At 41.3% G+C, this 21,373-nt stretch overlaps 3 protein-coding genes across 3 annotated transcripts in view; 1 reads left to right on the top strand and 2 right to left on the bottom strand.

Annotated features, from left to right (window-relative positions):
- The first annotated feature begins 192 nt into the window (after positions 1-192).
- On the top strand, positions 193-4,028 carry LOC128874428 (uncharacterized). Its single transcript, XM_054119224.1, has 11 exons — positions 193-578; positions 658-771; positions 906-1,784; positions 1,854-2,105; positions 2,167-2,434; positions 2,511-2,788; positions 2,870-3,013; positions 3,079-3,322; positions 3,392-3,534; positions 3,598-3,733; positions 3,847-4,028. Exons 3-11 carry the CDS (start codon positions 936-938, stop codon positions 4,026-4,028), a joined length of 2,496 nt encoding a protein of 831 aa, XP_053975199.1. The 5' UTR covers positions 193-578; positions 658-771; positions 906-935.
- Positions 4,029-4,067: 39 nt separating this feature from the next.
- Positions 4,068-6,076, bottom strand: LOC128874434 (eukaryotic translation initiation factor 6). The gene is made up of 6 exons (XM_054119235.1): positions 5,819-6,076; positions 5,554-5,639; positions 5,293-5,468; positions 5,047-5,223; positions 4,784-4,965; positions 4,068-4,712 (listed from the first exon to the last, which is right to left on the bottom strand). The coding sequence occupies exons 1-6, from the start codon at positions 5,923-5,925 to the stop codon at positions 4,703-4,705; spliced, it is 738 nt and encodes a 245-aa protein (XP_053975210.1). The 5' UTR covers positions 5,926-6,076; the 3' UTR covers positions 4,068-4,702.
- Positions 6,077-6,937: 861 nt separating this feature from the next.
- LOC128878619 (kin of IRRE-like protein 2) overlaps positions 6,938-21,373 on the bottom strand; it is a 161,551-nt gene continuing 147,115 nt past the window's right edge. Inside the window, exons 7-13 of the mRNA XM_054126940.1 lie at positions 20,635-20,743; positions 19,652-19,838; positions 17,766-17,904; positions 16,314-16,501; positions 15,703-15,836; positions 14,526-14,760; positions 6,938-7,899 (exon numbers count right to left, since the gene is read on the bottom strand). Of these exons, the coding sequence (XP_053982915.1) occupies positions 7,792-7,899; positions 14,526-14,760; positions 15,703-15,836; positions 16,314-16,501; positions 17,766-17,904; positions 19,652-19,838; positions 20,635-20,743 (1,100 nt within the window). The 3' untranslated portion in view covers positions 6,938-7,791. The remainder of the gene's footprint in view (positions 7,900-14,525; positions 14,761-15,702; positions 15,837-16,313; positions 16,502-17,765; positions 17,905-19,651; positions 19,839-20,634; positions 20,744-21,373) is intronic.

The raw sequence follows: 21,373 nt of genomic DNA, 5'->3' as shown, positions 1-21,373 counted from the left end.
CACACATATCTAGCATAGTGAGTACCAACACTGCTATGAAAATGTCAGCGTCGGTGTCGGTAGCCGTCGGTTTCCGTCGGCAACTGTCGGCAACTGTCGGCAACTGCACGCAGTAGGGGATGCGTTTGGCGTGTCATATTCTCCTTAGACGGCACGAATTAATGTCTCTCGGTGTGCATGACTGTACGATTGGTTCATATTTTCCTCGAGCCGTGGCTCGGATCGTTTGCGTTCTACATCACGATGTTTTCCAATTTAAAATCGACTTTCTAGATAGTATTTCCTTTCAGGCAAATCTGAAACGCATTCCGTATGCAACCTGTGCGATAATAGTTTGTAAATATCGAAGAGAACCTGATGATCTCTCCCGTTCATGTGACGATAAGTCGTCAGAATTTTCATTTAAAGTCGCTCGTGTTCGCGTTAACGAAAGCGATGTCCAACGTTGCTCTCTGTTGCGATGAATAACTAGATATATTTAATCGGAAAGAAATACGAAAAAAAAATAACACAGCTCCGTTTTCTCTATACTTGTTTCTAACAATCAGCTGACTTCCGGAACTAATACGGAAGAAGATGTTAGTGAGAACCTTTCGTTCTTTTCGTTTGACACAACAGCATTTTCGCAGGCGATTAACAATATCCTTACTTTTTCAGTAAACCTAACGATCAAAGACTGACACTTTCGATTTTTTGTACCTTAAGCTTGTTCGAGCATAAACTAATGTTACACTACGCGTAATCGTGAAACTGTTGGAATATAATTCGAAGGTAAGAAACGTACCAACACATTTTTTGGAATACACAGTTTTGCTTGACACGGTTTTCTGTTGTTTCGTCGACTTTGATCTTCTGATGCCATCAATTAAGAATAAAAAATGTATAATCTATTTACCTTTTAACAGACGAGTTACTGCTCTCCTTTTAAAGATAACATGAATTCTCAAGAAAATACAAGCAATAATCAGAACAAAGCAGAGACAAGAATGGATGGAAATTTGAAAAAAAATGGTAATCAACCAATAGAACAGTCGTCTAAACTATCTAAAGTTGTACAGATTGAAAGCAAATTATGCGGAGATCAACTGAAGTTAAATAATAAGTTAGGAGAGAACAGTGCCGAGAACATTCTATCTTCTAAAGGCTCAGTTGCATTGGTTAATGGTACAAGAACCCCACAAGCCACTACGTCCAGTTTTCATAATTCTATGGATCAAGATACGAATCAAGACACCATGAATACGAGCGTATCTTCCATATTTTTAAATACCAACAATATCAAGCCTCCAACTGTAAACACGACTGTTACAAGTCAATTGAAGCATAAGACTGTACTGAATACGAGCACTTTAAATTTGCCTAAGCCTCAAATGCACTTAAATGTATCTTCCAGTCAAACTAACACATGTTTAAATCACACTTGTACGCCAGTCTCTTATAACGACGGCGCTACATCGAATCCTATTTTACACTTGAACAATACACCATCAGTTTCACCTATAATACAACCAAACTTATTGGTGCCTAGACCTAGCGAGGATATCGATATGAAAAATAATGTAGATTACATTTCTGGAATTGAAAAATGTCCATCAAAAGTATCGTGTAGTTCAGACTCTAGTCCTGAAGTGGATGGTGCCTGGGCATCGAGATCCTATGGATCTACGTGTGTACTGAATAATATAGGAGGTAGTATTGGCTCTACGAGTCAAGGAACATGTTGTTTCTTAAGACCTAATATTAATGGAAATAGGGAAATAGCAGGACCAAGCGGATTACAGAAAGTGAGTTTACATAGTTTCAAATGAATATTCTATTAAGAAAAAATATATATATGCTATTCTCTGCTTCAGAGTATACAAAGAGAGCAAAGTGAAAGGAGAGATTCAAGTTCCGGAAACGAGGGTGATATGTCGGATGGAGAAGATTATTGTATTTATACATATAAAGGAAATGACGATGCAATTCATTTAGCCCAAAAGGAAGAATTGCATCAGGGACAAGCTGAAGAACGGGAAGAAGAAGGACAATATCATAGCGGTAGATCAAGTCCAGAGATGGATTTTTTAGAAATGGACTTTGATCCTGGGCCTTCTTGTGAGCAGGTATTGAATTAGTGTAATGAAAGTGTAATGTCATTTTCTATAGTAACTTCATTCTATATAGGATACAGGAGATAGTGACTTGGCCTCTATAAACGAAGACATACAAAATATAGCATTAGATAACGTAGATCCAGATCCAGTATTAAATGACTTAAGTAGTGGTAAAGTTGTATCTCGGCAAGGAATTGCAACAATGTCGCAACATCCGAAACAGAGTGTGCAAAATGTAGATCATGCAGGACAATGTTCTAGTAGTCAATCCATACCAGAACCAAGTATAAAGCCAAATTATCCCTCGTCGTGGATGCCAAGTACTAGCAGAGGAACTGGTATATTTGCTACTTTCATGATTTTTACGGAATGTTCCTTTCATTCAAAGTAATATATTTCATTGAAAACTTATAGGAAGATGGGAAACCGCAGGATTATATCGTAATATAGGATGTCCTTTACGAGAATCGTATGGATATCACAATACGAGCGGAGACCTTATTTCACCTGGAGACAACAGAGATTCTGATGCAGAATTATGGGCCGAATCCTCAACAGCATCTGTTTCGGAGAACTCAAACTTAAATTCTAGAAGAGTTAATCTTAGTTCGACTCTTTATCACCGCATGATGGCGAAAAAGTTAATGCTGAACAAGCAAGCTGCATTTAATCAGAGTGGCGACTCGAATTTAGTTAATAGACTTTATTGTTACGATTCAAAATAAAGTACTTTGTATAGCTATAATAATTTACAAATATTTTTTTACTTACAGGAAAACGAGTTATGCAATGAAAGATTAGATGGTCTTTTACCAGTTGAAAAAGTTATGTTATGGAGTGAACAAGAAGCTACAGTGAAACAAGTAACACAAATTGGCACCTCTGCGTGTGGTGCTACTTCTGCAATAAATGCTTTGGTATGTGTATTAGTAGTAAATTCAATTAAACGGTTCAATTACACAATGTTTTTTTTTTTTTTTAGTTGGCTTTAAACGTGTCATTTTCATTGGAAACGTTAGTAAAAGGTGTAAATACCAGACAAAGAGAACCAGGCACACCGTTACCACGATATTTATTGAGTCGATCTGTAGCTGGATCAACGCATAAAGATTTGGCTCGTGGCATAGCTTCATGTACAAATGGTTCAGTTATCACAAATTTTTTTGCATTTTATCCAGAAAGAAAAGTCTCCCTGTCTCATTGGCTACATTATTGGATTTCGAAGGGTACGTAATTAATTGAGAAGATATAATCTAACCTATCAATCTTTTACAAATATACCGTGTCTTGTTCAGGTGCCGTGCCTATCGCAACGTTAAATTTACAACATTGCGGGGAAGGATGTGATATACCAGATGCTTGGCATCATCAAATGATATTTGGTGTAGGACAAGCGGGAATATATTTAACTAATCCATTAGAATGTTTACCTGAACAGGTAGATTATAATCGTGATATATCATATTTATTTAAATAATATATTAATTTAATTCGATTGTAGTATGTTTGGCATCAACTTGTAAGTCCTAGCATCTTACTAGTACGGCGAGCGGATGTTTTAGCTCATTGGAATGGTAACACGGATCTAACACCACTCGCTACTATGGATCACACGTGGCGAAAGCTCAATGTTCTCGGTATTGTTAATCTTTGTACTTGTATATAATTGATATATATATATATATATATGCCTGTGTGTGTGTGTGTGTGTGTGTTATATAACGTTGTCCTCATATATTTTCTTTATCAGGGCAAGTTGTAAATATGGTACGCGAAGCAATGACTCAGAAACGACAGCTTAGTAATGCAAGTGCTGGTACAACTCACATTCGTATTCCTGCATCTTATCAGGCTGGCATTACATTAGTTATGTGTGCAGATTCCGCTGCTGCTTCCGAATTGTTACATGCTGAACAATTACCATTACTCTAGTCTTGTTAATCAAAATTAATAAAATCCAGGCTGCCCCTCTTCATTTGTAATAAATTTAATTAGCAGGCTGGTCCGCACAATGTTGTTTACAATAGTTCATTTACTATATAAGGCAGTTAGAGTCAGAATTGAAATGATTTACATTTTTGACATAAAAAAAATGTTTATATTCAAAGAGAATATTACCGATTAAACTATATTTCAATAAAATATTTCCGTTTTATATGCAGTTATATTTATAAATTCATACATTAAACAAATTTTAATAAAATGAAGAAAGTTGTATGCTTTCTTCTTTAGTGGCAAGTGTAATGTTTATAGTTTTCAGGGAAACATTATTTTATACATGATTATGGAAATTTGCTTGAACTATTCTTATATGTAAGGCAAGGTAAGTATTTCTTTTTTATAATCGATTGTAAAGTCAAAATTGATTTCATAATTTTAGATCAAAATAAATGATTTCATAAAAACTTTAGTACAGAATGTTTCATTATTATTCTAAGTTATTTTATATTTGAACTGTAGAAAAACTGTTGTTACTACAGTTATATTGTGCATAACATGGAACTGGTACGTGGAATTGTATTGACACAAACATTGAATGTATGTACATACATGTACAACCTACTATCCATCAAACTTTCATGCTCTCTTGAAGAATACACAGTCACTTAAGACATACTGAAACAAATAAAAAAACACGGATTAATACCTTAAAATTGTTTGTATTCATTCTTTACGGATATGCTTACCTTTCTATAAGAGATGCACGCATAGTCGATGTAATAGCAGTTGGAGTAGCTTCATTAAGTTTAAAGACACTTTCAATAACTGAAAGTTCTGTAGAGGTTGTATCCATACCACAAAAAGATGCCCAATCATTTACAACCATTCCTGCAGCTATAACATCACTGCCTCTATTTACTGTGCCAGCCTAAAAAATATTATTATATAGTAAATCTTTTGTGTGTCAACTGTTTTGTTTACTATGTACACGTATATTATATTCTCTTACAACAAGAGGCACTTGTAACAAGGATGACAATTCATCTTGATCTTGTATAGATGTCTTTGGATGTACTAAGCCACCCTGATTTGACAGTACAGAATATGAGCCTACTAAAACATTACTTGCTACAGTTTGTCTGAAAACTTCTACATTCAGAGTATCAGCTAAAATTTCTTCAGTTTCCTACAGAATAGAAATTCCAAGTATAAAGTCAAAAGAAGGCTACAGTTATAGTTGGCAATAAGTACTTGCCCTATCTAGATCAGGATGCACTAAAGCCACATAATCGTTACACGCAATAACATTGCCAAGGGCAGAGAGTCTCTCTTCAACTCTTTGTACCTTAACACTATCTGGCAATGAATTTCGTATATGCTGCAATTCTGTATCTGTTGTCGTATTTGGGACCAACAATCCATTTTTGTTTCCTATTTAAATTGAATTTCACTTTTAAAATTTCTCTTCGAGCGCTTTGTATTTGATATTTTTATACAATTCTCCAATTACTCTTACCAACGCACAATCTACCTATCACACGACATCCAGCGACTGAAACATGAACTACAGGAATGGTTTCAGATAACTCTGCCTCAAATACACTGTAATTAACAATATCTAAATTATTGAAAGTATGCACCTCTGTTAAATTTCAGGTCAATGTACGTTAGAGGTTATGAAATCGAAAAGCCGCTCGTGAAAACTATTGCAACATCGAAAGTAATATCAAACGGTTTAATATTAACAAGATCGAATGATAGTTGTACTTATCTATTCTTACCTGTAGAAATTCTCGGAACCGCCAATTGCTACGAGGCAGTAAGAATTCGTTAGCTTGGAAAACACGCCAATTTCGTTGTTATTCTCGAATTGTACACGTACCGCCATGATTGCGAGGATGTCAATTTACATTAGAGTGTAAATGTATAAAAAGAATTTTGAAAATCGACAAGTAGTACTTTTATTAGTAATTGAAATACAAAAGCTAACCTACTCTTCGCGCCCGTATTTCTCGTATAATCGCAAACACGAGGTATACGTCACTAAACCTTGGTTAAGCAAAGTTATAGAAGGAATAATTGATCTCCCAAATTCTTACAAGCTGCTCTCTTACGGCAAAACGTTAAACCTGAATCATTTCGAAATTTATCTCATAGATGGCGCTCGATATCGTGACCAATAGATCGATCTTTGGTTTCGATGTAGTCATTTTGTTGTAATGTTTCAAGCAATTGTGTTTTTAATTACATAATGCGATACATTTTTTCTCTAATAATTCAGGAACTCTAGGTTGAAAAGCATTTGATCTCAGCGATACTATAGGCACCTAACGGCATATGTATGAACTATAAGAGAACTCTGAAGGTACAAAGATACATAATGTACCAAAGAAAAAAGTTACATTATTCGGTACAATTGACTTAGGCTACAGTTATAGTTGGCAATAAGTACTTGCCTTATCTAGATCAGGATGCACTAAAGCCACATAATCGTTGAAAAGCATTTGATCTTAGCGATACTATAGGCACCTAACGGGATATGTATGAACTACGAGAGAACTCTGAAGGTACAAAGATACATAATGTACCAAAGAAAAAAGTTACATTATTCGGTACAATTGACTGCTATCAAATATCACATTAGTTTTATAAATGTTTAATTCTATTTATTTACAAAAAAAAGGATACAAAGTATTAAACACCGATAAAAAAAAATTACCTGACGCCCCTGACGATATACTCGTTACTCGACAAGTAAGCACAGGGGGTTGCATATGCACAGGCGCCTTAGTTCAGATGCTGCCGCTAGATAGTTATAGCGTTTCCGGGTCCATAAACTGAACCACGCGCGTCCGATCATTCGAGAATTTAAATTTTTAGAACTGTAACTGCTCGTATCTTGAAAAGTAAACTTCGGATAGTAAAACGACAAAGGATATTTCAATTGTTCGTAGTATTAGGAATACGTAGTACACGTGCTTCGATTTGTCATCTTAAGACGGACCGTGTAATTCATACTGGAACTTGCAATCAAATACGACAAACAATGTTTGCACAATTCCTTTATTGAAAGTCTTTCAATGATATCGGTAACAATTACGCCGAAACGAAAGAAAAAAGAAGTGTTCTCTCGTTAACCGATGGAAACTATTCGCTGTTTCGTACAATATGAATAAAACCCAGTAGCTGCTGAAAATCACCGTTTTATTAACAACATTACCGTAAGCGTTATAAATACGATTCGTATAGTTCTCATTTTGATTGGTTCTGACGTCGTACAGATCATCGTTTAAATCGGAACGGTACTGGCAGTATTATTTGCGAGAAAATTATCTTCACTATGAAATCTATTCGATTAACATTGGCGACGGCGTCGCGTTCCTTCAGTTTCATCGATAATACGAACAACGACCGATCCATCACTGTTCTTGTGCGTTCGAGCGACATTCTTCGTGCGTTTACGCGACGCAAACGTGAAAAATAAACAAAAAAGAAAAAAAAAGAAAAAAAGGGAAAAAAAAGAAGATAGACAAATTCACCAGAGATTCACCGGTCGTCGACCACGAAATTATTCTCCGAATCGAACGAACGAAGAAGAGGGAACGAGTCACGATCGATCTCCTCGTTTTGATTGTGTGCCACTGGTTCAGTCTCTCGGTCCTAATTCATTCATTTCATCTTTTCTCCTTTCCTCCCCTACGGCGCGTGCGAGTGTGCGTGTGTACATCAATATAAAATAGAAACAGTAAAATCTTCAGTTGTTCGAGCTCGGCTTGAACGTCGTGTACTGTGGCGGCTTCTCGATCTTGCAGTGGGGCTTCAGTGTCGCTAAACGATCTGGTTTGAGAAACAGCTGCTCCCCCTGCACAATTTTCATCTCAAGGATCTTAAGAGGGTCACGATCGATAATTGCGCGGGGAAGGCACCCGGCTTAAACAATCTCTACGTCACTACGGGTAGAGATGGCGTGAAAAATCGCTAACAGTGATTTTTCACAGTGATCACGTACTCGCGATCGCAGTAGTGATTGAACTTCGATCGCGACCGTGATCCGGAAGATGACGTTTCAGAAGCGGTTCGTGTTAATTGTTATCGTTGGTATCTCGCTGTCTCTCCTTAGCGGAAATTCAAGAAACTACAAATGAGTCAAATTTAATTTCTAGTAAAACTATATTAACATTGGTTTTAGACTATATTGTAATACATGTATAATCTAGGAACAACATAATTCGTGAAAAGTGAAACGAATGTTCTGTATCAATCAGAAGTGATCACGAATCATTGCGAAGAATCATCGCGATTGAATCACGAGTGATTCAAAAGTAACAGTTCACGCCATCTCTAACTACGGGTCATTGCGTGGCAGTCAGGATTGCGAACCGAGGCCAGGGTTCTGGTTTATTTCGACAACGAACTCTTCCTTCGAAGGGTTCTACGTATCTAATTTTTTTTTCTTTTTTTTAATCGTTTCTAGTACCAGAAATTGGCTTCGCATACTTTGTTTCCCGATGTGTTCATCAGTCCATCAGTTTTGCAATTATAGTTCGATCGTTGACGAGTCGTAATTTGCATCCAACGAACCAGAGCCCCGTCTGAAGTAATAACAAACTCAAGTGGCCGTTCAAGGTCACCGAGAAGTCATCCCCACCGTGTCAGAAACGGAGAAAAACAAGGCGAGTCTCGCGATGGGGTGAATGTCCTCGCACGGCTAATTGAGTTTGATTCGACTATAGGTTACACAGGTGCGGCTTGTGCAGTTTTCCACATAACGTGAGCAAGTAAACAGGGCCGTTTTACTCCTGGGGCTAATCGAATCGTTGTTCTCTAACGGTATTATTCAGCGTCGCGTCGGTGGTATACGTTCGCCCGACAATGACGCGTAAATCATGCACTTTGATTACACGATGCATTTTTAAGAGATATATTAATTACAGTATCGATATACACGGGATGATCAATCACGTTTACGAACAGGAACAGGACAATTTCTCATCGAGGAAACAGACGTCGAAAGTGTAGACAAGTTTAATTTAGATATTCCAAACGGAATATCCTGTTGCATATTTACGGACGATCTGTAAACAGACGAGTGCGCGTTAATATACTGTCGATATCGAAAAATAACGTTGCGGCAAACAGCGTAAATAAACATTTATGCCGGTTTGGTTTAACGGTTGGTAAATGACGTAGGAGGAATCATCGTTTCAATTCGAATCACATTCTCGTCTCCGGCGTTCGTTTCTCGGAAATCGTCGTTTTCATGTCGTAAAACGGTCCTGGGGGCGGTTCTAGAAAGCTGAACGAAACGGGAGGCTGGGTAACCGAAGCGGGCAGTGCGCGACTTAGGCCAACTTTCACACTGTGCAAGTCTCGATGCTGGGGCTCCCAATCTGGCCTTTCGATCATCTCTCAGAGTTCGATTTACTTTGTACTTTTAAATACACTTTCCTAAGTCACAGATTCGATAAGAGATCGACATTACGTTTGTTCTTGGAGAGGAATCGAGAGGCAAAGCATGTTGGCATTGGGAACCCCCGATGTGAGAACGTCACAACATGCTCGCGAACGTGACATTTCCACGAAGATGCGCAGAGGATGTTAACGAGGGTCTGATAACAAACGGTAACGCACACGCATCTGTATGGATCATCTTTTAATGATAACATCTTACACGGAAGAGTGCTCGAAGTTCGTTCGAACGGTTTTCCATACATCGTACAACGCTATCTCGCGTCGATCGCTCGATTACTGGCGCGCCAGGAGGTCCGTTTTCACGCGACGCGAAATCACGATTACTTAACGCCGCGACACGAGTCACGATCGAATTATTTAAACGGAAAAATAATAGAGTCAACGGAGAATATAAAGAAACGTTTACGTCGTTAAAACGACAGACACAGATAGGTTCTAATAAGTTGATATGTCGCGACGTTGACGGTGACGGCACTAAAAATCGGTAACTACACGTCACGTGAAAACGACCCCGACACCGACGTCGACGGCGGCGGTATCGAGATACGACGAGTGACTAATTAATCGTTACAATAATTCAGCTAGCGATAACAATGCTCGTGATTGGATCGAGTGCAAAAGTGACGGTATAGAGAGAGAACGAGAGAAGTGGGCATAAACCTATGCGCGCGCAAAATGTAATTTTCAGCATGCACGCGAATCGTAACGTTCATGAAACGAAATCGTAACGATCGTCGAGCAACGATCGTCGAGCAACGATCGTCGCCGTTAAACGCAACCAACGGAAATTCCCTTGAACGATTAAATCGTTTACGGTCCGCTAACGAGCGCGCACGTTATGTCTCTCGGTGTATCGATTCAAGTAAATAGATGCATGTACGCCTTTAGGTATCGGGAGGTTCAGGTGAACGAGCGTGCGTATGTACAGCAAACTTAACCGTTTCCATCGTGATCGTTCGACCATCTTAAATAATCGTCGGCGTCGACCTCGATTAAACGCATTGCCGACCGATCTAGGGGGCATTTATCAAGACGAACGATCGTCTTTGCTTAGCCTTCGTTTCCTTTGCTTTGAAACGTAGGCCTCGAACGATACGAATTTTCCTTCCATCCGAACAGTCGAACATAATTTATTGCCACTTATGCAATTTTCGTTATACAACGTTAAAGTATCGAAAATATACGTTCGAAAGGTTGTTGGACACCTCGGTACATGATTCGGTACACTTAAAAATGAAACATACTTAATGCGAGTCAGTCTTTAGTTTCGAAACGTGGCGGTAGCAGAAACGGTCCTGTTTGGATTATGCGAAAGCTGTGACAAAGATGCGATGCAGGTTCTCCAAACGAAACACGCGACGCAATCGCCTCGCGTCGGCACAGCGGCTCTTCCCATGACGCGAAACAACGTTCGCGGATTATTATGCAAGCACGGAGATACGTACAGAGCGAACCACGAGATACATCGGGTTTGAAACAATCGGTAACCTTTTGCAAAAAATTAAATGAAATCGTTGCTCTAATAAGCATCGAGACAAAAGATGGAACCAATAGGTAACAGACCTTGACGTAACCGACGTCAAGGAACAATGTTCTGGTGCGATCGTAAACAAGGAGCAACGTTCAGAGTCTAATTTCAAAAACTGGCATTCGAAACGGATGATTTTATTGGAACGAGCGAGGAGGTTCATTTCCATTTAAATGAGTTTGTTAACAAACAAAATTCGCGTTTAGCAGGGAAATGAAAACCCAAGACGTAAATCCTCGCTGCACAGTTTGGCGCCAAGTTTATGGCTCGAGGGATAATTGGCCCCCATATCTTTGATGACACGGAGCGCTATCCCGACGTAACACCCTTGATAACGATTCTTGGAAATCGGAACTCAGGAGAGACTCCGAATAACGAAAAGGACGTAATTTTCTGTTCTCGATTCCCAACATGAATTTTCATCCAATCAAAGTCGTCGATCGTTTCGGCCTACGTGTATCCGACGAACAGAAATAAGAAAAGCAATCTTCGATTCCACGTACCTGGCGCCCGCGCCTCTTACGCGGGGTACGAGTCGAAGGCTTCGTGTCGGACTAGGCCGTTGGTAAAATCCGTTTCCACGTGGCCCGATTCGGTTCCACGAGACACCACGCAGAGAAAGCATAGGTGGCCCGATACGTTCGATCGTTCGTCGTTAATTAATGCGAAACGGTGCACGGTTCGGTTGTTCCGGAAGATCGTAATCGCGTTATGGGAGAAGCGGCTGTATCCGCTACTTACGTACACGTACCTAAATTAAATTACCTACAAGGAGATTGCGGGTAATTGGGAAAGGGACACCGCGCGGGGGAGTGGATGCAACCAAATGCATGCGTAATGCACCCTACCGACCGCATAAATCATTCAAATGACTATCTCGATCGGGTGGAGAGGGGGAAGGTAGGGACAGGAGATGGTCAATATTTGTGCAGAACTATATCGTCGTCGTGACGTTATCGCACGAGTATTGCCATTACCTGAAACGCATTTTTCACGTGACAATTTTATACGTATATACAAGCGTACGAAGTAAATCTAAACGTTGGCCAGCTCGAGACGTTGCATGATTCGTGCATGGTCTACGCGTATGTACAAGAGATCCGTCGAAATCGTTTACTTCTTCGTTTTCTACGTACTGCGACACGGTACGATCGCGACGTTGTTCGAATCATTTAAATAACGGGGAAGAGCTGAGCAATAACGTTCGTAGAGCTGGGCGAAGTATTATCGTACACGGTAAACAGCGAATTTTATTTCAAACCATGCGTTCAGAAGTGAAAATAGAATAGTTTATTTAGCGTTGCGAATTGTTAAACTGGCTTTTTTTTTATTTTATTTTATTTTATTTTTTTTTTTTTTTATTGAAGAGACACTGAAAATATCGGGGGCTTCATTTGAAAATATTGTATTTACTTAAATTTATTTTCACTATGAAATATTTGAAGTATCCGTTTGAAGTGGGAAGTTGAAATATTTCAGTTTACGCTAGCCGAATATCGAAATGAAAATATTCCGTGCCGAAATTTCCCTATCTAAAACGGCGTTTAAAATATATCATTGGAAATCTTACCCAGCTCTGATTCTTTGCCCGGGGAGGGGTTTAAAGTTTAAACTAGAAGTGGTCGCATGTTTGTCAAATGAAAAATTGGTATAGAAGCAGACGTAACAGGTTTTCGACCCTTTATGGTCTTCTTCTCTATGTAAATGGAGGCAAAATTGTAAACTAATTAATATCTTATTGTTTAATAAATATTTTATAGGCAGCCTCCGAACACGCGAAGAGGAGCAATAATGGTCGAGAACGTTTTATATCCGCACGTACGAACCATTTAACGCGAAAACTCGATCGATCGGAGCGAGAACAGGTAGAATTAAATCATCGGGGTCCGGCACGGACTGCTCCTATTCAACCGGATTATCTGCGTTCAAGTCGAGCACGTGCATTTCCAGCGCTCTCTCGAATGCGTATTGAATACATACCGGAGCGATGCTTTCGTTACGAGACCACTTCTCGATAAGTGCGAATGGAGAGTTAGGGGAGAAGGAAGCGAAGAACCTAAGGGATGGAAGTATCGACGACGATCTCAACGTGTGCGCCCAGACCAGGGATGGGGAATCCTGCGGCATATTTTCATACTTTATCAATTATGCATCTTCTCCCTTCGTAGACGATATACGTTTCTCAAAAGCCGTTCGTTCGAATAACAAAAATTCATTTTGTATAGTGCGCGCTTTGAGAACATTCTTTCGAGGACGAAACATTATCTAATCGTGGCACGATGCCTTTTGAAATTTGCATTTTTATCAGAGACGTTTTAATCATTTATCACCGTGGTTCTCTTCGATTCAAGAAATTGTTCGACTATGATATACAAAAACGAATTACTTGTTATGATTATCCATTGAGCTTTTATCGTAAATATAAAATACGAAGAAATTTATTTTAAATTCGTTCGCATCGAAAATCAAAATGACTCCTACCATTGAAAAGCTCCTCGTCTCTGGTCTAGACTCGTAAACTGGACGGTACGATGTGCGTCGACAAGCACGCTACACACTAATGGCGATGGGTTAAAAAAGATTTCCTAAGTAGGGGTGAGGGACAAATGCAAAAAACTCCAACTACAATCGCTAGACCGTGAGAACTAAGGGGGTTCGTTCATGCCAGAGTTACTCCAGTTCTTGCCAACTTCTAGATCTCGTGTAAATATCTCTAAGGTGTTAACGGATGCTAGACTCTCTAGAATGTGAAACTGTTCCGCTACATTGTACAATCAACGATAAAACGCTAAAACTCTTCTGTCTCGTTCAAAGTGTCGCAAACTTTCGCTAACGGGGGAGCAGGGGGGGGGGGGAGAGAGAGGATAGAAACATGCTCCGTAACTTCCATCGAACGAGATCACATCGCGACGAAGGGGAAAGAAATGAATCAACGCGAACGAAACGGAACGCTTGCCCCAATTCAACCCTTTTGCGTGCAGATTTTCCGTTCGAGCGAGGGGGTTTGCTCTCGAATGCTACGGTTTCTCGAGCTTCCACCGAAAAATGTTTGCCTTAACCCGTGCTTCCGCGCACCCCAACGACCAAATAAAAATCCGCCATGCGGTTTTCGACCCTAAGGGAATTTTTAACCGCCCCGTCGGTCGTACGCCAGCGAAAGGGGTTAAACATTCTTTCAAGAACGGCAAGCTCGGCAAGGATCGCGCGCGGAAGGGTTGAAGGAGGTCTGACGGTATTAAAAATAGAATATCCGAAACGCAAGGATCTTTGACGGATTTGGGTCAATTCTCACCTGAGAATCGTAAACTAGAGACTACGTTCCGAGTCCAGAAATTAGCGCCGTGTCGTTCGTGCATCCGCGCGACAATCGACGAGGATCGGGGAAGGGGGAATAAAATAATTCCGAAGGACGTCGCTCAGCGACATCGTTCTCTACTATGGGAGAATAACTTTTGCTTCTTGTTTCTCTTTCTATCAACTTATCTGACCTGAAGCGTGTATTGTGGTCCGTGGGGTTGCCCGTGGTGGTGGTGATGATGCCTCTGATAGTGTTGCTGCTGGTGCGGTGGATCGTGTTGATAACAGTCTTGTTGATACTGTTGCGACGGGACGGGCTTTAGGACGTGATTGGGTCGTTTTTCCGAGGCGTACTGCTGGCTCGCTCGTTCCATCGTGTCCACAGCCAGGCGTGGATCCTCGATCATCGTGTTCGAGGCCTTCGTGCTGCAACAGGACAAGCTGACCGGCTCGAATCACGCGGATTCTATTTTTATTTTCGTGTTGCTCGGGTAAATAAAATAATCACGACAAGAAGACTGAGGATGTTCGTACAAATATGTATGTACACATTTTTATACATACGGATCATACCGAGCCATTTCGACCACTTTTGGACGCGATCATTTTTTATTTGGATAAAAATTTGTCTATATTGTATTGGGTTGTCTGGAAAGTTCATGCCGATTTGTAGTAGTCGGTGCAGGTCTGAATATATCGAAATGATTGAAAACAAATAACACGTGGACATCCCTTAAAAGGTGGAAAAATTGTGGAACAAAATGGTACATATATAATTCGATAAATATATATCGAAATTCAAACGTGTCCTTGAATGTTTCTTAAAAATTGCCACGAACTTTCTGGACAACCCAATAGTAGTACCCCGCGACAACAAAAATCAGTACAGTATAGTACAAAAATCTGCAAAAATTCACAAAAAGGTATGTAGTAGGGGTACTACATATAATATAAACAAATTTCGACCACATCAAAAATGGTCGGGTTCAAATGTGGTCGAGATATACTTTTTTGCGTATCTGTATTCGTCATAAGCGCGCAAAGATCGTTAGCAAAAAAAAAAAAATAATCCCACAAAATCGCCTTTCGTTCGAAATGAAGCGTTTTCATGCGAGACCGGTCGAACAAGGACACGCACAGTGCCAGAGAAAGCAACGAATTAGCACTGATCACGGTGCAGACAAATCCACCGTAATAGAGACAAAGAGTGCGTAGAATAATTCATCAGCGCGTCCGTTTTCCCGCTGGTGCCTTTGGTCAGCCGACGTCTCCCCCGTCTCGAAAGAGTCCTCGCTCTCCCCAGTTTTTCCATGTAAATTGCATCGACGTTTATTCGTGGAAATCAGCGAGGAGATGTCTCGTGCTTACCAATGCACTTGCTGCAGCGCCGGCACCGTGTTTCTGGCCACGCAGCATCTATCCGAACGTAGGAAACAAACGAATCCCATTACCAGGACCGAGAGCACCGTAAACCCAGCGACAGCGCCGATAACGAGTGGAATCTGTAACAAATACGGGTTGACAAAAAAAAAAGAAAAAAAAGGCTTTTTTCCCCACCCGTCCCGCAGAGCACGAACGAGGAACTTCGTCCGGTGCACGCGCCCGGAATATTTATACCTACGGCCGTTTTAATTAAATACCGACACAGGGTCCGTCCTCGATTATTTAATTGGAACACTGGCGTTCGCCAAGAGTGGTGCACGCGCGTGCCAGAGAGCCGTTCGCTTGGAAACAACGTGAATATTGGAACGAACGGACTGGGATATCTTGGGAATTATTATTGTAAGCCTGATCGTTACGTTCTTCGTGGAGTTCAGGTATTCAAGATTTCATAGATCGATGTACTTATGCAAAGCATTTATTTAATGATCTAGCCTGATACGAGGTAGAGACTAAATTTGTTTGATTTAGAGGAGTAATTCGTCTACGAATTCGAAGGTGCCTAGTCGATAAATTGTTTGGTATTATTGTACGATTACCTGGCCCGGTTCGTCGACTCTCAACATCAGCGTACGACGATCGCTGCCGCGATCGTTCTCCACGATCACGTGGTACAGTCTTTGGTCCTCCTTGACCGTGCTGATCAGCTCTAAAACAGCCATATAACAATCCTCCATAGCCACTGGTTCTAGATCCAACGCCCTATACCGGGATTCCAGCATCTCACCTGCGAATGTTTACGCGCCAAACCTGACTATGTTTCATCTCAACCACGTACAGAACTACACACATAGATTATTCAGGGCAACGTTTTCCAAACTGTATTATAACGAGTCGTAGATTGTATCAAAATTCTTTTAAAAAATTCACGCGTGGAATCCAGCGTCAATTGCCACTCGATTATATAATTCGCAGTTGTACATTTTCATTTCGATTTTGTTCCCAAAGTTGTAACGCATTTCACTTTAAAGCCGAATAAAATGAATTGGAAAACGCTGGGCTGGAGTTAAATGCGAAGGGAATAAAAAAAAATAAAAAAAAAAAAAAAGAACCAAAAAGAATTGAAATTAAATATATCCACCCGATATCTACGGGTTGTTGAGGAATAAATGATTCAAACTTTACTACACGCAACAAATAAAAAGGGAATTAATCCGTCGGGCGTGGGAGTAATTCGAAATATCATTTCATTTCCTGAATTTTCAGCCCAAACAGGAAATTACTTTCAATTGCCGTGATATTTATGTGATAAATGACAAGCTTCGATATGCATAATTAACCCTTTGACCTACGATTCACCGTAGGATCGTGCGTGCCTGACTCGTGTTTTTCATCCGCGACTTAAATTCTGTAACACGAGTCTCGCGCGTTGTCATAGGTCATTGTTTTTTTGGTTGCTCGACACACGAACGAAGCGAGTAGAAAACAGATCGGTTATGTAGAGCTCGAAGCAATTCGAAATTTTATTTTATTTACTTTAAAGGGTATCAGCGTAAAGGGTTGAAACTTGTGGGAACCCAGGAAATAGAATAAAATTTCGAATTGCTCCAAGTCCCACCTAATCGATCTCTTTTCTACACGGTCCATTGATACGTCGAGGAACCGACAAATAATTCCGCGAAAATCGAGCTTAGAGTGGTCGTTGCGCGTCACAGACAAGAACTGCTGTCGCGGTCTAGAGCATCGAGAGGCTGGTGGTCCGACGATCGAACACGTCCGTCGATCCTTGAGGAACGCTGGGGTCTACGAAGGATCGAAGGTGCTCTCGTCGCGAAGGTTCGAGACGGTTGGCTCGAGGACGACGCGGGAAAAAGGCGGGTAATTAATGGGGAGCTAGCGGCCAAAGGGATGCTCGAATTAATTAATCGCGAGCGCACCACTTTTCAGTGATAAGGAGTGCCAATTAGTGAGAAGAGACGTACGTAAAAAAACTGAAAGGGCAAACCAAAGACTCGAATACTTTTGGCGGTAGAGCTAGGAAGCAGTCTAACCGGCGTGGAGTCTGGTGCTGCCCCATTCCCAAGCCAGGAGTCGGGGCTTCGGGTCGGAACAGAGTCGGATCTCTAATTTTGCTGGGCTCCCCTCGGTCGTTGCCACGACTAACTTCTCCGTTATGCCCGGCTTCATCACCTGTAACACACGGTTACGCAATTTCGTCGGTTGGTCCTCTCGCGATCCTCTCTTCGCTATCGGTCTCGGTAAAAAGACACTAGCGATCGTAGAAACGGTGCTACGCCTCAAATATACAGTTTTCAAGGGCGACACGGTCTCGCGAGGTTTAACACGTTGACTGCCAGAGAAATACTCTTGAAAATTTCTGCTAGCATTAAATATTATTCAGACTATTCAAGACTACATAATCAAACATCCGTCGTGGTATTTATTTTTGTAACTTCGTCAAAATACACGAATTTCATTTAAATTCATTTTCTGTGAAGCTTAACTTTCAGAATTAATTTTTTTAGTTCTTCGGTGAAAAGCACTGTCACCCACATATGGGTGACGTGACGATCAACGTGTTAAAGCAGGAACACTGATATCTTTAAAGCGGCACAGCGGTAAAGTGGTATAGACTAAAGGGAGGCTCCTCCATCTCCTCGAAGTGTAGCAAATTGTGACTGCGCCTACGTCTGTTTGGTTGCAAATACAATAAAAACTTATGCTGTCGATGAATTTAATTTCAATTCTCGATCGAGAAATTTCGCCTCAAATGAGATCGTTTCATCGGTGATATTTATGCAGAATAAATTGTATAAAACGATACTGCACGAAATCGACGAATTTATTTTAATTCGACCAATGTTCGACGTACGCGGAGTCACAAAATTATCGGGCGCAGGGAAAAATTTCAAGCTTATCAAGGAAGAGAAATCTGGCCCCGTGATACCTCGTCCCGATAATAAACTATCCAATGCTAGGAAAATATGGAATCGGCGTCGACTGTTCGCTAGTTTTTTCCCATCGATGTCGAATTAACATTTCTGGCGGGTAGTCAAATTTTCCCCATCAATTCCGCGCGGTACGAGTGGTGCTCGAGTCGTGGATCGCAAAATGCAGAAGTGAATGAAAACACTGTCGCTGCGATCAACCGACGAGAGCATGTCGTGAAACTGACGTTTCGCCTGGCGATATATTTTCCCTCTCTCCTACCTCGCCACGAGGACCGGTTAAATATGAATTTTTCATTTCATATTTAAATACGCCGCAGTGCACCAACAAAGCGCGTACGTGCTCGTCAGCCGGCGTGGCCGCGCGTTCGTGTGCGCGTGTCAACAGGTCGATGAACACGCCGACACACGGGCGAACAATAATTTTATTAATTATTCGCCAATGGCGATCCCGTGTTGCCCGATTACATTGATTTTGCAATAAAAACAGCCGTCCGACGATACAATCGGTACGCGTAAAAACAGAATCTGCTTTTTGATTCGGGAATGCTCGTGGCGCGGCTCGAGGACGATTAAACTTTAACCCGTTTCGATCGATTTGCTGGGAAATACATTCTTCGAGCTAATTTTCGTCCAATCGAAGGGTCACAAATTCGTTTCACGTTCCAGCAATTTATCAGGGTGTCCATGGAAAATATTGCGCGTTTCGATACTTTAATTTACTACAGTACGTCGCGGCTCTGACAAAAACTACTCTCAACTACGACGATCTGTGATCTATAGTTTTCCGTCGCACGGAAAGCAATTGCATACCTCTGCGAAAAAGTTCATCAGACATCGTCAAGGCCTAGATTACGCTTCTAAATTCTTTTTACTCCACTGTGATGGGTGGTTAAAAATTGGTTAAAACTGAACCTGCTTGATATTTTTTTAGCCACCCTTATAGCACATCGAGGAACTATCGATTTTTTAGTCTAGCGGATCCTTACCATGGGCGCGCCGACCACCTGCAGAGACACAGGGTCGCTTTTAACTTCCCTGACCTTTCCATTGATCTTGTTCGAAGCGAGACATATGTATTGACCCTGTTGCTCGTACGTCACGTTCGTCAGGATCAATCGCTGCCCAGTCCCGCACTCCAATGGCATCCGACCGTCGGTGAAGATCTGGGCCCACCTGGTTCGGCAAAAAGCTATCGTCGCGTTTTTTTTGTTCAAGTCGGACACCTCCATTCTCTACTCGCTACAGCGTGCTTGGATCGTGCCAACGAACAAGTGTTTAACAGTCTTCGCGGAAGCGGAATGGTTCTAGACATCCAGGGACATAAAGGACACAAAGAAACCGCTATGCGAATCGATGAACATTTCCCATTCGCGGTGAAATAAGACAAATACGAATATAAATAAAACAGGAGAACCTAAATATCTACGAGCATCATTGCCGAGGGTACGGATTTTTGCGATACTGGTAAGGAGAAACGAATCCTAACGTGCAAAACGTGTGCAGAGTACAGTAAAGTCCCCATAAATGCACGAATTTCGTAGGGAATCTTGCATTTATCCATTCAATCCTGTCTCGCGCTTATCCAGTCTTTACTGTACTCGACAAGTGCATGTGTATTATTAGGTGAACATAAGTGCATGAGATTCACAGCCTGCTCGCTGCATACCATAAATCAACTTTTACTGGTGCAATCAAAGAGCAACTCAAGACTGCAGGCACTCAGACGCAAGACTTTCCTCGTATTTTTCTTATTAGTACTCTCGCAAACGTTCCGTTGTGCGTAGATGCGGAAACATTTGCATATACCACGAGGACGATGCAACTCGTGTGACTCGATGGGTCGTGAACGAGAGAAAAGTTTAAAGAATTCTGACGCGTGGGATCGATCCGCGTGTCTCGGGCAAAATTTGTCGAACATGCACGAGATTACGAACAGTTATGGGTTGCGGGCGGTTCGCAGTTAGGTCACCTGTATTCGGCCGGTGGCATGGCGTCGGCGTTGCACTCGAACGAGGCTCCAGAATAGAGCAGGGCTGTAGTCAGTCGATCGGGCCCGACCGTCCTGATGGTCGGCGGATCTGCACGGAAACGAGACGTTCCACCTGCTGTTTATTGATTACGTTCGCGGACGTGTCAGGGGATAAACGCTCGCGCGAATCGAGTGCGACGGGAACGCAAATTAATTCCTGATACGCTCGCGCTTGGAAAGACGATTTCGCAGCCCGTTTAATCCGCGACAATAACCGACGTCGGCTTAAGCGGTCTGTCTTGCAGGCCTAAAAATAGGGCTGGTATACACAATTTTTTATGTATGTTGCACATGCCGTACGTCCTCATTTGATAAACGTAACGATGTCACAGGCTCGTCTGCGTCCGATACCCAGTGACCTAGGGAGGCTACTCTTTTTGTACGGTGTCCGTCGACCGCAAGGGATTAATCACCACCCTGTGTGTAACGGAGTAAGCTAAAAATACTTCCGTTATTTTCATCCCGCTATTTATACGGAGAGAATCAATGGGGGTATCGACTGTTTAACCTCGATCACAGTGGTCGGCGAACCTATGACCCGAAACTATCCTTTGTTACTATTTTCGACCCTTTAAAGATTACGTTCTTCGCGGAATAATTTCAACATCCACCCTCGACAGTAGGGTGTAATCGTTTAATCGATCAATTTCTTATAAAAGCAAGCTGCAATTTGTCGAAT

This window comes from Hylaeus volcanicus, chromosome 1 (assembly GCF_026283585.1).
Source record: "Hylaeus volcanicus isolate JK05 chromosome 1, UHH_iyHylVolc1.0_haploid, whole genome shotgun sequence".
NCBI classification, from domain to species: Eukaryota; Metazoa; Arthropoda; class Insecta; order Hymenoptera; family Colletidae; genus Hylaeus; species Hylaeus volcanicus.
Note: the sequence above shows the minus strand (reverse complement) of the source record. Positions and strands in the feature narration are given on the sequence as shown.

Coding starts and splice junctions, on each gene's coding strand:
- LOC128874428 (XM_054119224.1), top strand. CDS start 936: ATGAATTCTCAAGAAAATACAAGCAATAATCAGAACAAAGCAGAGACA. Junction 1,785..1,853: donor GACCAAGCGGATTACAGAAA/GTGAGTTTACAT, acceptor TCTCTGCTTCAG/AGTATACAAAGAGAGCAAAG. Junction 3,323..3,391: donor ACATTATTGGATTTCGAAGG/GTACGTAATTAA, acceptor TGTCTTGTTCAG/GTGCCGTGCCTATCGCAACG.
- LOC128874434 (XM_054119235.1), bottom strand. CDS start 5,925: ATGGCGGTACGTGTACAATTCGAGAATAACAACGAAATTGGCGTGTTT. Junction 5,469..5,553: donor GATAGGTAGATTGTGCGTTG/GTAAGAGTAATT, acceptor CAATTTAAATAG/GAAACAAAAATGGATTGTTG. Junction 4,966..5,046: donor TGTTACAAGTGCCTCTTGTT/GTAAGAGAATAT, acceptor AATATTTTTTAG/GCTGGCACAGTAAATAGAGG.